The following is a 13,983-nucleotide window of genomic DNA, read 5'->3' as shown; positions in this document are numbered from 1 at the left end:
ACTGTATCGAACGGTTCAATATCGATACGAGTATCGTTGCACCCCTAATAAGCACCTGCAGCCCACGTTCGCTTACCTGCAATTCACGCACCACCCTCTTGATGAGGACATTTCCCAGTTCCACCCCTTGCAGGCCAGCTTGTGTTGAAGAGATCGAGTAGAAGATAGCTGAGTTGATCTTATTCACGTCTTCGTCTGAGTCCAGGGTGGCAAACTCACGAACAATACTCTGAGAAAAAAGAAAGAGAGAAGATCATTTTTTCTTTAGGCTGGAGTAAGGAAGACAAATCCTGCACTACTCATGCAGCTGTAAACCCATTTTCAGTGTTCTTAGCTGCTGAGCTGCTGTCAGGGCAAGTTTCACTACAACTATTTGAGAGCCGCTGGGGCAGAACTGTGGAAATCATTGCACAATTTTACACTGTGAAATATTCTTGGATTTCAGTGTTGTGAAAACCGCCTTTAGCTCGCACAAAAACAAAAAGAAGCGATTGCTGAGCATAAAGCTTTGTTTAAACAGGGATGTGCAGTGACAAGGCCTTGGCCGTGATGTTTCTTCATACTGGTCATGTGACAGGAGGACCGACACAGTAAATCCCAGACGTGTAACTGTCTTCTACGCTTTAATAAAGGGACACAAACCGATACAGCAGCCTCCGGCTACTGAGTCTAACCTGTATGTTATCAGAGATGTCTTCAGTCAGAGCCACGTGGAGTACAACCAAGGGCTCTCCCGGCATGGCAGCATGGGTGAAGGCATAGCAGCGTCGGTACGGTCCCACTCTGCGCTTCAGGTCGGTCCAGTTTCTTACAGGGTGCACTGCCTCATACCTGGGAGAAGGCAGGCTCATGGTTAGCTCCAAAGTCCTTGGTTACCGATATGTAATGTTATTAGTTACACGCCTCCAGCTTAAATAATCACAGCAGCTTAAAAAAACTGCAGCACAGGATCCTTCAGCTCAGACGGAGGTCGACAAAAGCGGCGTCTCATTCGGGCGGCTCAAAGAACCACCACAAGTGGGTCTGATTAGCTGCGTCGAGCCAGTTAGCTTTGAATGACATTTTCCTCATTTTTCATTCAAAGATAAAAGTGTTGTGTTACTCAATTTCAAATATTACGTTTTTAATTGCAACGGTTTGCAAAAGACCTTCTTTTTCTGCTATTCTAACATAAAATAGCCAAATTAATATAAAGCTAAATACAGGCGTTACAAAGTCTTAATTAAAGTGATTACTAACATTTGTGTTTGCAAACTTTTACATCAAACTGGCTGCTGTGAAAGATCTTTATAGCAATAGCTTCACATGGGGCGCTTAATAGGGCTCCTATTTATATTATATTAGATTATATAAACTTTGTTGCCCATTTAGCTAATTTCACTGCAATATTTTGAGGACTGTCTCACCTGCTACCTTGTTTACCCGCCTTCTAAAGTGCCCCTCATTTCTGTACAGTGGGAATAGGAAGTGAAATGACTCCCCCTAGAGCCTGGAGTAAAGCTACAGTTATATTCTAATACTAATCATTTCCAAAACCTGTAGCTGAATCTTTAGGTAAAGATAAAAGAGAGAAATGCACAGCTAGTTGGACTGCTTTAAATACATTAATCAGCTGTAGCACCTTCTCCCAACAAGTACTTCAAACTAGTGTGTGCAAGCAGGTGCATGTGTGTGTTTTTACCTCCCTCTGTCATGCTACAGCAGCCCTGTCCACGTGTTTAAATGCTCATGAAGTTCATTTAAACACGTGGACAAGCCCGCTGTCCCTATGGTTACAGAGGAGGGGTTAAGTAAACAGTCATTTTTAAAACTGTGCTGTCTAATGTGCTTCAGGGAAGAAGAAAAAACAGCCTGCGATGCGATTCTACAGTTAAAGATGAGGAACAACACTGCGTGAGTCGCAGTAATGCCCTTACTGGCTGATCTTCTGCAGGATCTCGCAGGGGGACTGCCAGGTGATTCTCTCGAGTCGCAGCAGACCTACAGAGAACCACTCAGACAGCAAGCTCTTCAGCGCACCATTCAGGTCCTGTGGGAGAAAAAGGGGAGCGTTTAGCTGCAACAGCCACATCCAGCTGATAATTGAAACATTCGCCACATTCTTTCTGTTTCAGAGAGCAGCTCAGCAGCTGCTCTGTCAAGTAAATATAGTACAAGAAAAAGAAGGTCATCCACAATATTGAGTAATGCAAGCACTAACTAAATGTCATTTCACTGTTGCAGTGAAAAGCTGGAAGTGGAAAATAAAATACTGTCTTTTCTATTCCTATTAAGAACTGGATAAATACAGGCGTTACAACCTCGTGACCTGTTTTATTAAGAACTCACAAAGTAGAGCAGCGCAGCAGCTGAAGTTTGTCTGTGGCAATGAACAATTCATGGCCACATCTTGGACACTGTGCCTGGATGTGTGCTCCTTTGGGCGTCGGTATACAGTTTGAATGTTTTCACATTATGAATAGTGATTTGTTCGAGCTTGCAATAAGCGTAGAAGGGGCACTTCAATAAGCAACTTGCCATTTGAAAGCAGGCCTGTCCTCCAACAAAGGTCAGACTTCATTTAAAGCAAATCTCTTGCAAACACACAAACAAGCTCACAAGGTGCACACACTCAGGCACATAAATAGAGCTTATATTGGCTGTTTCATAGGATGGCTTCTCTTCAGGCTTACTTTAATGCCAGCTTGTCAATCATAATAAAAGCTAATACAAACAAGCACAACTACAGTCACGGTGTAAAAGCCAGTGGCTGAAATTCTCCACGAGCAGCGATCGAATCCAAAGCTAACAGCATTTGAAATTCATCCCCACACATAAGCATCAGGCCCCGCATTATTCAGCTGTACGGTTGAGAAGTTTCAGACTAGAAGATTCTGTTGAGCAAAGAGCAAATCAAAAGTAACCCTGAAATACAATTTTAGCAAAACTTCAATTTCGACTTATTTCATAGTATATATGTGTTCCTCAGACTTCACAAGCTGCCAGAAGGGAAATAATCTACGATAGCTGATACGCACATCAACAACGCCGTGAGGGAATAGCAGCCGCTGGCTTGGGCGGCCAATTTTCACCCACACAAAAGAGAGGTCAAACTGGGATGTGTATTCCATTGACCCAGCAGAAGATGGAGTCTTTAGAAATGGAAGAGTGCATCATTCAAGGCCTCGAGTTAGGAGAGAGGGAGAGAGGGATGGCAGAAAGAAAGGGAAGGGGTAAAAAAGAAAATCCTGCAACCCATTAAAAAGAAAATGAAGCGACACTTTTGACACTGGAGCCGTATCAATGCAGCCGGGCGCGGATGCTGTAAGGTGATACAGCCTCTGCTACAAGCAGCCTCTCTACCTCGAGCTGGAGTTATTTTGTGACTATACAGTGAGCCAGCATGAGCTGCCTGCACAAGGCCAGATGACCACTGACTGTCCAAGTGTTTCAAAGGTCAGTCAGAGCCTGCCAGTACCTTTGCTCCAGCAGGGCGCGTGCCATTTGTAGGCTTGTGCGTCGAAGGGGAAAAAATAGTCCCGCTGACACGTGCACCCCCAGGGAGCCAACTAACACGATATCCTCGACATGTCCTAACCAGTGTTGGGCAAGTTACTTTGAAAAAGTCATTAATTACAGTTACTAGTTACTTCTTGAAAAAGGAACTGAGTTAGTAACTGAGTTACAATATTCTAAAAGTCATTAATTACTTGAAAATGAACTATTACGTTACGTTAAAAAAAACGTTTAACCCCCTGGGCTCCAGGGTATAATTGGCCATTTTTCACTACGTTTGATTTTCCCTCCACATTTCACCTTTAAAAACTATTTCCTTTGCCTTGTTTATCATTGTTTTCAGCACAACCTCACGTGTCTGAATTTACAGTCGTGTTTTCATTTTGACAGACTGTATTGATCTAAAATCAGACAAAAAACATAAAATCCGAGTAGAAAAGGTGGATTTTTTACTGTAACAACCACAAACATGTTTAATGAATCATATTTCATAACTTTAAATGCAAATATAAATTGTCAATTTTAAAATCTATGTACAAGTTTTGCAAATAATAAAGTTATTTGCAGCCATTTACCTTTTATTGCTTTTTCAATAAGATGCCACAAATTATTTGTGCAGCTCCAAAAACATCATTTCTGTCCACTATAAAGGAAACATCACAGCCTGATACCTGCAGGTCTGACAGCAGCAGGTGTGTCACTCCTGTTTCTACCTGGAGACAGCAGTCGCCTCATTGTTCTGACACACAACACAAAACTATCCACAACACTACACACTAACTACACAAAACGACACATTAACTACACACTCCAAACACGCTAAACGTCACAAATCTCTCACATCTCAAAACTCGCTCTCTCACTGTCACTCCTAAAACTTCCGCCTCTTCCTAAACAACCAAACGTCATGTTTCCATATCATTTCTTGATTGGTCGACATGGTGCATTTTTCCACCAACACCAAAGGGCTGTTTTTTGTTTTGTTTTTTTATTTGTTGCTCATAAGCAGAGAGGTCTCGAGAGGCACCTTGTTGCTTTGTCTTTAAGTGGCCATGTGATTGGCTTACCACGACTACTTTATTCTTCCTCAGTCAAACAGCAGCACTCATGCCATTGTTTTGCCCCCTGAGCTCCAGGTGTTGTGCCAAAAAGTGATCGTCAGGCAGAAAGTGATCACCGTCCGCGGGAGCGCAGCTGCTTAATAATAATAATGGATTGGATTTATATAGCGCTTTTCAAGGCACCCAAAGCGCTTTACAATGCCACTATTCATTCCCTCTCACATTCACACACTGGTGAGGCAGCTACGGTTGTAGCCACAGCTGCCCTGGGGCAGACTGACAGAAGCGAGGCTGCCATATCGCACCATCGGCCCCTCTGGCCAACACCAGTAGGCAAGTAGGGTAAAGTGTCTTGCCCAAGGACACAACGACCAGGACAGAGAGCCCCGGGATCGAACCGGCGACCTTCCGGTTACAGATACGCTTCCCAACCCCCTGAGCCACGGTCGCTTAAAGCTGCAGCGCCCAGATTACTTACAGCTACTTCCTGCAGCTGATATAAGATGCGGTGAGCTGAACACAGCTTCACCCGTCTGTTTGTTGAAAAATAGTAACACGACTGCATTTTCTTGGTAGTAACGGTAACGGCGTTGTAACGATAGGAACAGTAATTAGTTAGATTACTCGTTACTGCAAAAAGTAACGCCGTTACTTGTAACGCCGTTGTTCCCATGACTGGTCCCAACATCTTCCAGTTGCAGTTTGGGTGAACACAAATGAAAGGGCCTGAAGCAAAAAGGTGAGAGGGAACATCAAAAGTCAATATGCAAATCCAACTAATCTAAATGAAAGAGAAACACAGCGACTCGGTCTTGGGTACATTTAAAAAGTGAATGTACCCAAGCCTTGTATGCTGTACTGTAGTTCTACAGTCATTACCATATTCTGATTGCAAGGTCAACCTTGGTATGCACATACCTTCAACGCAGGTACTAAAAGCTTCACGTAGGCTGTGACCTTTTCTCATTTTTTTAGCTCAATCAATGCAGGCGGTAACAACAAGCAAAGATTACGAGGCACCAACAAGACCAACGTTTACAGTGCTGAGAAGAAGTCGGTACTCTGTTGGCAACTTAGACCTTTTTAAGCTACACAGGCTCTCAGTGGTCCTGGGTTATTGAGATTAAGCACATCTGAACCACGTTAGAGCAGGAACGGTGCAATCGGGGTCTTTAAAAAACATATCAGCCAGTAGCACTTAACACATGAAAACACATGATTGCAAGGTCAAAGGCATATGCACTTTCAGTGCTTTCCAAAGCAAAACGTAGAAGCTGAAGATGACTAAAGTAGGCTTTCATAAAATAGCTGCTTATGATACCAGAAAAAGATATTTTAGTTGAACTATAATAGCTTTTGATTGTGGTTTTCTAATTTTGATTCGCATATTTCAGCACAAGAATTTTACAGATCAGCAGCTTCCTTTTTATGTAGTATGTTGGAGAATCGGGGGGGAAATCATTTTCATGAGCTACATAAAGAAAAATGTGGGTTTTTAACACAAAACTAAACAGAGATGTTAATGAGGTTTTATCAAATGTTGAGACTGAGAAAGATTTGCTCATTCTGAGCTTGATGCCAGCAAGCCAAACTTATAAAAGAAAAAGTTGGAACTTATATAAAGGCTGGAAAGACGTGCAATGCTTAATAAAGAAAAAGTAGAAGTGAAAGAAAGTACCTCAGCGTGATGGCTTATTACTGAAAGGCATCCGTCTTTTAGCCCTTTAATAAATATAGTGAAGTACACTCACAAAGCGCCAGTACTTTCATTCCCATCTAGATTTCTTTAAAATAGCACCCTGTGCGCCTTCAAAGACTTGGAGTTGAGAGCACTGCTACGCTGTATCTTAAAGGAAGAAAAGCACCTGTTGGAACATGATTGGATTAAAAAGGCGTCCCGGAGAGACCGTCTTTCATAAGTGAAAATGTGGAGAGGTTTACCACTTTGCGAATGACTGCACAGGCAAACAATTCAGCTATTTTAGAATAACCTTTCTCAACATAAAATTGCAAAGAATTTGCGGATTTCATCATGTTTGGTACAAAACCTGAATATAACAAATAAAAATAGGGTTGCAAACTATCAATTAATTATGATGGCTGACTACAAAAACCAGTTAAAAACTCAGGAAAGAAAAACGCTGTGCCTGAGCTTGTTTAACACAGACTAAAGTTAAATGCATGCCTGCGGTCTGAAATTTTATCTGATTGTATAGGCAGGCACTGGTCTACATCTATACCATTACTGCTGAATGATATATGCAGGTTTACTTCAAGACAATATCTTTCTTCATTGAAGACGTATGCCTGACCCAACGTTTTGGAATCTGCTGCTGGCATCAAGTTTAAAATGAGCACAAACTTATGTGACATTCTGTCTTTGGAATCCTGTAAATGAAATCCACGGTTTACGCAGTTTGAGCATGATAGCATGCTTACATAACACCAGTGGGTTATTTATAACTCCACTTTCACATCTAATCAGTCTGGGTCCAACATTGAGAGCCAGCAGGCATAAGGGAACGCAAGTCAGAGGCTGACATGAAACCAACAGAAAAGTCATCCTGTAAACATACTGCAGTTGCAGGAACTGCCACATAAACAATGCATGTATGCAATTACCAGTACTTGTAACTAACAAAATCATTTTTTATGTTTCTGTTATGTTTAGTTCAGCAGCATGTGTAAGCTCTTTGATCAAGTTGATATTTTCTATGTTTAAATACGATTATTGTTGTAGTTTGAAATAAAAATGTCATCACAAATGTCAAACATTCTCTAGTTTCAGTTTCTTGGTAATCAGAATTTCCATCTTTACTTTTTCCACACCTGACCAGACAATAAGAAAGATAAAGCCGATGTTGTAACTGTGGAAAAATCATGAAGAATATGTTACTCTGACAATGTAAATACTCTAAAAAATGTAAGTTAAAAAAATCATAACTGCTTTATTTGTTTACATAGCACTAAGGTTCAGTTGATAGACTTTCTAGCACATTACACTGAATGACAGAACAGATATCAGAATCAAACCACTTATGGTAATTTTATTATTGCTATTAGTATCAAATATGGGGCTTTAGATGTGAATACCTCTACAGTGTTTATATCTGTACTCTCAAACTAAGTGCACGAACTACACGCTGACAAACCCACTTAAAAATATTCCACTGTTACCACTTACAGCGTGCATAAGCACTGTTACACCCTAGTGTGAACTGAAAGGTGTGATTATATTGACGCCTGAATGATGAGGCCTGTGAGACTGCCTTTATGGTTAAATGCGCTGCCAGAAATGTACCATTATAAGTGGGCAAAGAACATGGGATCGGTGTAATGGGATCTTTAAGGGTTTCTTTCCGTTTTAACTGTCTTCAAAGGATGCATTCAAAATATTCATTACATGCCTGATTAATATTCAGTTCTTTCCCTTTGTAGCTACGGCAGAGAAGTTCTTATTCAGCTATAGAATTAAACATTTTAAAGTCTTTTTTAAACACGAGAGATTTCCAGCAACAGTGGAAGACAGCTCCGATCAGCTGAGCTGTCCATCCAGAACACGCAGGAAGTCTGAAGAAAGCTCTGAAATTGAGCTTGACAGTGTTTTTGTCCCAAACAAGCCCCCGTCTAATCAATATGTTAAACAATCATACACTAAGAATGAATAAAAAAGGACTCGTTAATTACATGGTTAGTAAGGGGGAGTTAACTGGGGCAAAGGTGCACTGAACCCGTGATGAAATATGAACCGGGGGGGCAGCGCACAGGCTGCAGTGTGCAGGAGGCTATACTGTAGCTACCGTTGGATGCTGTCAGGTTATGTCACATGCAGTGTCTCTATATCGGCAATGTCAAACACATAAACGCGAAAGGTATTTCTTGAGCTCGAGTCAAGCGAGCACCCGTAGAAATGTGAACGAATATTACCCTGATGTGCGGGCTGTCGCTAGCTTTGGACGAGATTATTTCGAGCACATCCGCTCGCAGATCCACAAGAAACTTCACTCCCCCCTCGACTCTGCTTATATGACTGAACAGCTGTTTATAACGGGGAGTCAAGGTGTACCGGAGTCTGTCTTCAGCTAGCAAAATGGTCGCCAAGTCCCGTAATTGAGTGTCCAGTAGCTTCAGTGCGAGCTCCGAAACACTTTTGTGGTCCACCCCGAAGTCTTGTGATAGCTTCGTTAGGAAACAAAGTTTATCTTCCTTATCGAGACTTTTGTAGAAGTACATGAACTCCAGGCTGTTAGTTTCGGGTGGGGGCGGGGATTTGTCCCTCGTTTCGTAGGAAGGTAAAGGTGCAACGACCCTCGATAGTATCTCCTCCATACCGGAGACACCGCCGCGAATATGTGTAGAGTACCGGCGCCTGCAGCGGACGTCTGAGGCCTCCAGAGCCACTCTGAGAAGAGCCCGGTGTCGCCAGCACCTTACACTGCTCCGGAAAGCCAAAATCACGGGATGGGATGTCATTACCGGGGGGAGGTTAAGCTGTCTGGAACCCACGACCAGTTACCACACATAGGAAATCATTTCCGGGTCTCTTAAAGAGACAGTACAACAAATAAAACGCACTAACCCGGTGTTGTGTCAAAAAGTGATCCTATGGACAGAAGTTCAGTTTCTGATGGCACAAAGTTCTGCCTATAGTGACGCCTGCCAAAAACTGATGTCATATGTTTCCGTGTGTTTGTTATATGTGTAATATCTTTACTTATGTTGGTATTCGGTGGACTTCGGTAATCAGGGTTGGGTTATATAAAAAATATATAAATTACCTGTTTTTCAAGTACCTTTGTAACTCTATGTTATTGTACTTACATTATAACCAATCCGGTCCTGTTTGTCCACTTTAAATATGTTTACAGAACTATTATTATATTTGTTGCAATGTCTGCTGTCCTCTTGCTCAGATTATTCTTTAAAAAGACATTTTTAATGTCAACGAGATTTTTTTTAACTGCGTAAATAAAGGCTATATAAAAGTCACTACCAAAAACTGATTGTGATATCATGAGGGATACATTTGACATATGTTTCACATATTTTAGAGCAGAGCTTCCCAAAGTGTGGGGCCCGCCCCCTAGGGAGATGTTTGCTCTTTATACAGTAAAGTTACAGTGAGATACAAATAACATCAGGCTGATCCTGCCATGATTTGTTCCCTCGGTTCAAATCACGGACAAACAGGATCCCACAGCTGTTTTTGTTTTTAAATCCATTTTGCACAGAGAGGCATTTTTTGAAAAATGTATTGATAGCAATGTTGAATATTATTACACAGGAAAAAAAAACAACTACACGTACAATAATCACACAGTGACGCCTCTGCCTTTCTAATGGAGGGACAGTAACTGTGTGTATGTAAGCGTGTAAAACCTGAAGATAGTCAGATTAACAGTATTTAGTCTCTATTTGCAATTCATCTCATGTAAACAATAACGTGCGCACAGCGTGATGTGAAAAAAGGCACATACCTTTGACTTGCCTGATGAACTCTGTATTCCTCGTCCACACGTAAACACAAAAAAGGAATTTTAAAAGATCTCCATTTTCAGTGATTCTAAACGTCGTTTATCGTTGTAGCCTGAAAAGGACCCGCCCATACCTGGCAAACAAAAAACTGTTCCGAACTTCTGCAATCTGGTAGTAACGGTTCGACATCTTACAACGGGCAAAGAACGAGAGACTCAAGAGGAGCCTCTATCCCCAAGCCATCCTAGCCACAAATACCAAAAACTAACCACACTCCGCCCGCTCACATACATCTCATCCATTGACTAGAAAACAGGGGACATCAAATCTCCACAAGCACCACACTACCAACCCAAAGCACACAACTGCTCCACATTATCAAATCCATTAATTTAAATAGTTTAATATCTAGTCATACATCCATGAGTAAAGATAGTCAGAGTTCTAACTTACCATAATTAAATATACAGAATTACAAAAACCCTGCGCTACTTGACTGCTATACTAGCAACAAATATCACCCAATAGATATAAAAACTAACAACTACAACCTAACCACAATAATAATATAATAATGTTCTCCGTACCCCCCCCCCTCCCCCACACCTAAACGCAAAAAATTTGTTAAAAAATCTCCAGTTTTCGGTGATTCAAAACGCCGTTTACGTGTGGAACGAACAGCTGCGTTTTCAAAAACACCGGCGTACGTGCGGACGTAGCGTAAAAGAGTTAGCAGTTTAATCTCTTACTACCCGTAATTTATTGCAGGTTACTTGTATTTGTTTAATTGTTTACTAAATGTTTGAGGTGTGAAATAAACCGCAATGGAGCAAAAGATGGGTGTGTGTGGCTGGAGGATGTGTTTGTGCGTGTGCGTGCGCGCACTGGGGTGGGGGGGCAATATTTTTCTTGTAAAACAAAGGGGGGCCCAGCAAAAAAAGTTTGGGAACCACTGTTTTAGAGCAACAAGTTATTTATAGCAGTTTAAATACGAGCAATCAGTTTTGGCAAATACCGGAAATCAGTTTTTGACAGGCGATCACTCTTTGGAACAACACCGGCCGTTTGTTACAGTTCGGAGATCACTATAAAAACACGTAACAAATGATGTCACTGTTTGTATTTCGCTGTTTGTTAAGTTTAGTGTTATAGATAAACATGGCAATGCCTGCGTTCTAGATCAATTAATCAATACAGTGAAATCTTTCTACATATGTGACCAAAGCTGAAATTTACAATAAGTATTACCACAATGAGAACTAGTAGCTTTGAGTCAGAGGCGGATCTACAAGGGGGCAAGGGTGGGCAGAGCCCTCTTTCCCAATTCTTTTATGTATAGGTTGGCCACAATGAGTGAAACTGGGGGACCCATGGCACACCCATGTTTCTGCCTGTAGTACTGACCCGTGTATGTGAAATATGTGGAGTTCTAAGAGCAAACAAACTTGGTCAGTGCTGAGAGGTCTTGTTGCTGAGTTGGGGTGATACTGCAATCTCTTACAAACTACAGTGACTGGAAAACAAGTGAAGAGAGATGTAACATCATACAAGACCATTGTTTCATCTGCCTCCATAATGACATTTTTCACCTTATCAACAAATCCAAAGTGTTTTGGATGCAGTGTTTAGAGCTGCAAAGGGTTCATCTTTCACCATCTTACAATGCTTTGACTGCAGCCACTCCCCAGCTCTCTGTGAATGGTGCTCATGGCCATTGATCAATAGTCATCGAACAGTGGTCGCTGATCAATAGTCATGACAATAATGATCAAGAAACTGACCTCACAGCCTGTTGTTGTCAGTGGTGCTGCTTTCAATCATTGTGCAAATGTACTGTTTATAAGGTTGGGAAACCTGCAGTCATCTGAGCCTGAAGACGTCACCTGGATGATGACGAAACGTTTCTCCCACTGAAAATGTCCAGATGAACAGAATCAGCGTTCTGGGATTTCCTTACCTGGATGACTGAGCTTGTATGACATTTCTGTGTCAAAAAACTATCCTTGTTTTCTTAGAAGACATAATGATACCATAAAAAGTTTTACTGTGTTTTTGTGGGTATTTTGTCGACTCCATTTACATATAGGGAATTTTCACATATTTCACTGAAGAGGCATGTGCCACCCTGCCTAGACCTCTTGCCCCTCCTTTGTCCCGCCATGTAAAAAATTCTACAGCTGATTCTGCTTTACTGCTTTGAGTCCAAGACTTGGCAATTAAGTGGATTCACAGGAAAGAACACATGTTGTATAGCCACTGAGAAGTGAAAAGATTAATTTTAAAATTACTTTTATCCATCACACATTCCTAAGCAAATTCAATCTACAAAAATGTATTTATTTGTATTTATTTATTTTACTAATTTTTAAAAATTTAAAATAGAATTAACCAGTACTCTCAATATTTGGGTTCAATTAAATGAATAAAGAGAAGGTTCATATATGTTTGAGGGGTTTGCCACATATTAATGTATAATTTCACATGAACTGTGCTGTTTTGAGGTATTTGTGTTTGTGTGGGTAATGGTTCGCCCCCATCATGTAATATTTTTATTGACATTGTGTGTGTGTGTGTATGTGTCTAACACCTGGCTGTGACTATATGTGGCTCTGTCAAGAAAGTGCAGCGACAGCCTTCAGCTGTCTGCTTTCACCGACTTCTGTGGATACATACCATTATTGCTTTTTCCAACAGTATTTTAATGCCAATTCATGTCTTCCTGCAGTAATTGTATCCTTCATTCAAGCTGAAAACATGTTTTTTAAAAAAATATATATTTTCAAATCATATCCACAAAGGTTCAGGAAACACAAATGATATACTCTAGCTATTTGCTTCTGGGTTTAGCACAAAGTAATACATCCTTGTGTTAGTAAAGGATGGGCTAAGAAAGCAAAGAAAATTGATTGGACAGAATAGAAAAATAGACTCACAGTTAAGATATAATGATGCTGCAACCATGTGACAAAACCAAGTGTCAAGAGGTTAAACGGCATCCAAACTGGAAGATTTAAATGTGAAGTAGCTTGATCCTTACTTACTTAAACCTTAATTAGGTGCAGCCTCATTAAGGTTTAAGTAAGCTTAATCTTCAGTGAGTGTAACTTTTTTCTTGTAGTTTATTCAGATACAGTTCATAGTAATATATGGTAGGCTTAGTGCACCATGGATGCTTTTATTTTCAATGCAAAGCACCAAGAATTTCATTATTAACATGCCACATGGCAAGTGTCACAAGGCTTTGCATATAGCATTTTAAAATATTACATATTCATCTGTTACTCATCACTTTCTAATCATCTCGATCGTTGATGCTTCGTGCCATCCTTTCCAGTGTTGTCAGATCAAGTAATGTCAAAGAACCCCAATGTTCTAACTCCAGGATGGGAACATTTTTCAAAAACACTTATCAAAGACTTTTAAGTAACAAAAAAAGATACAACGCTACCTTAATGCAAGAAAGGGCAGGGGGCAATACCAAGTTCAAAGTTTGTACAAAGTTGCAAACACTTAAACTTGTGACTATTTTAGCTACAGCAAAAACCATAGTTACATGTTACCAGCAGGCAGAGGTGGGTAGTAACTAATTACCTTTCCTCAGTTACATTTACTTGAGTAACCTTTTGTAAAACAATTACTTTTAGGAGTAGTTTTACTTTTTACTTTTACTTGAGTAATATTATTATAAATCGCTACTCTTACTTGAGAAAAATTGCTGGCTACTCTAGTCTGTGTGAGTAACTTCACTGAATGAATGATAAACAAGTTTAAACCAAAAATTAATGAGACACAGACACAAACCTACAGTTTGTGTCAAAGCGACACTTGTTGTTTGTACATAAAGTTTGTTGATTTAATTCTATTCTATCTGCTGAGCCTGTTGTGCCATTTGGAGATCAAATCAATTAACACCATATATTGTCACTGGGAGTACTTTACCCAATTTTAATAT

General features: G+C 40.6%; 1 protein-coding gene across 1 annotated transcript; it reads right to left on the bottom strand.

Annotated features, from left to right (window-relative positions):
* Nucleotides 1–4: 4 nt before the first annotated feature.
* LOC102297718 (malonyl-CoA decarboxylase, mitochondrial) lies at nucleotides 5–9,184 on the bottom strand (the record flags this gene model as incomplete). The annotated part of the gene is made up of 4 exons (XM_005952832.3): nucleotides 8,484–9,184; nucleotides 1,917–2,029; nucleotides 675–831; nucleotides 5–229 (listed from the first exon to the last, which is right to left on the bottom strand). Coding segments are annotated over exons 1-4 (1,041 nt in total), but the record flags the coding sequence as incomplete, so codon positions are not given.
* Between the last annotated feature and the right edge of the window lie 4,799 nt (nucleotides 9,185–13,983).

The sequence above is a fragment of the Haplochromis burtoni genome, unplaced genomic scaffold (genome assembly GCF_018398535.1).
Source record: "Haplochromis burtoni strain Fernald_Lab_line unplaced genomic scaffold, NCSU_Asbu1 Contig_2279, whole genome shotgun sequence".
NCBI lineage: Eukaryota > Metazoa > Chordata > Actinopteri > Cichliformes > Cichlidae > Haplochromis > Haplochromis burtoni.
The sequence above is the reverse complement of the archived record's forward strand: the minus strand, read 5'-3'. Positions and strand labels throughout refer to the sequence as shown.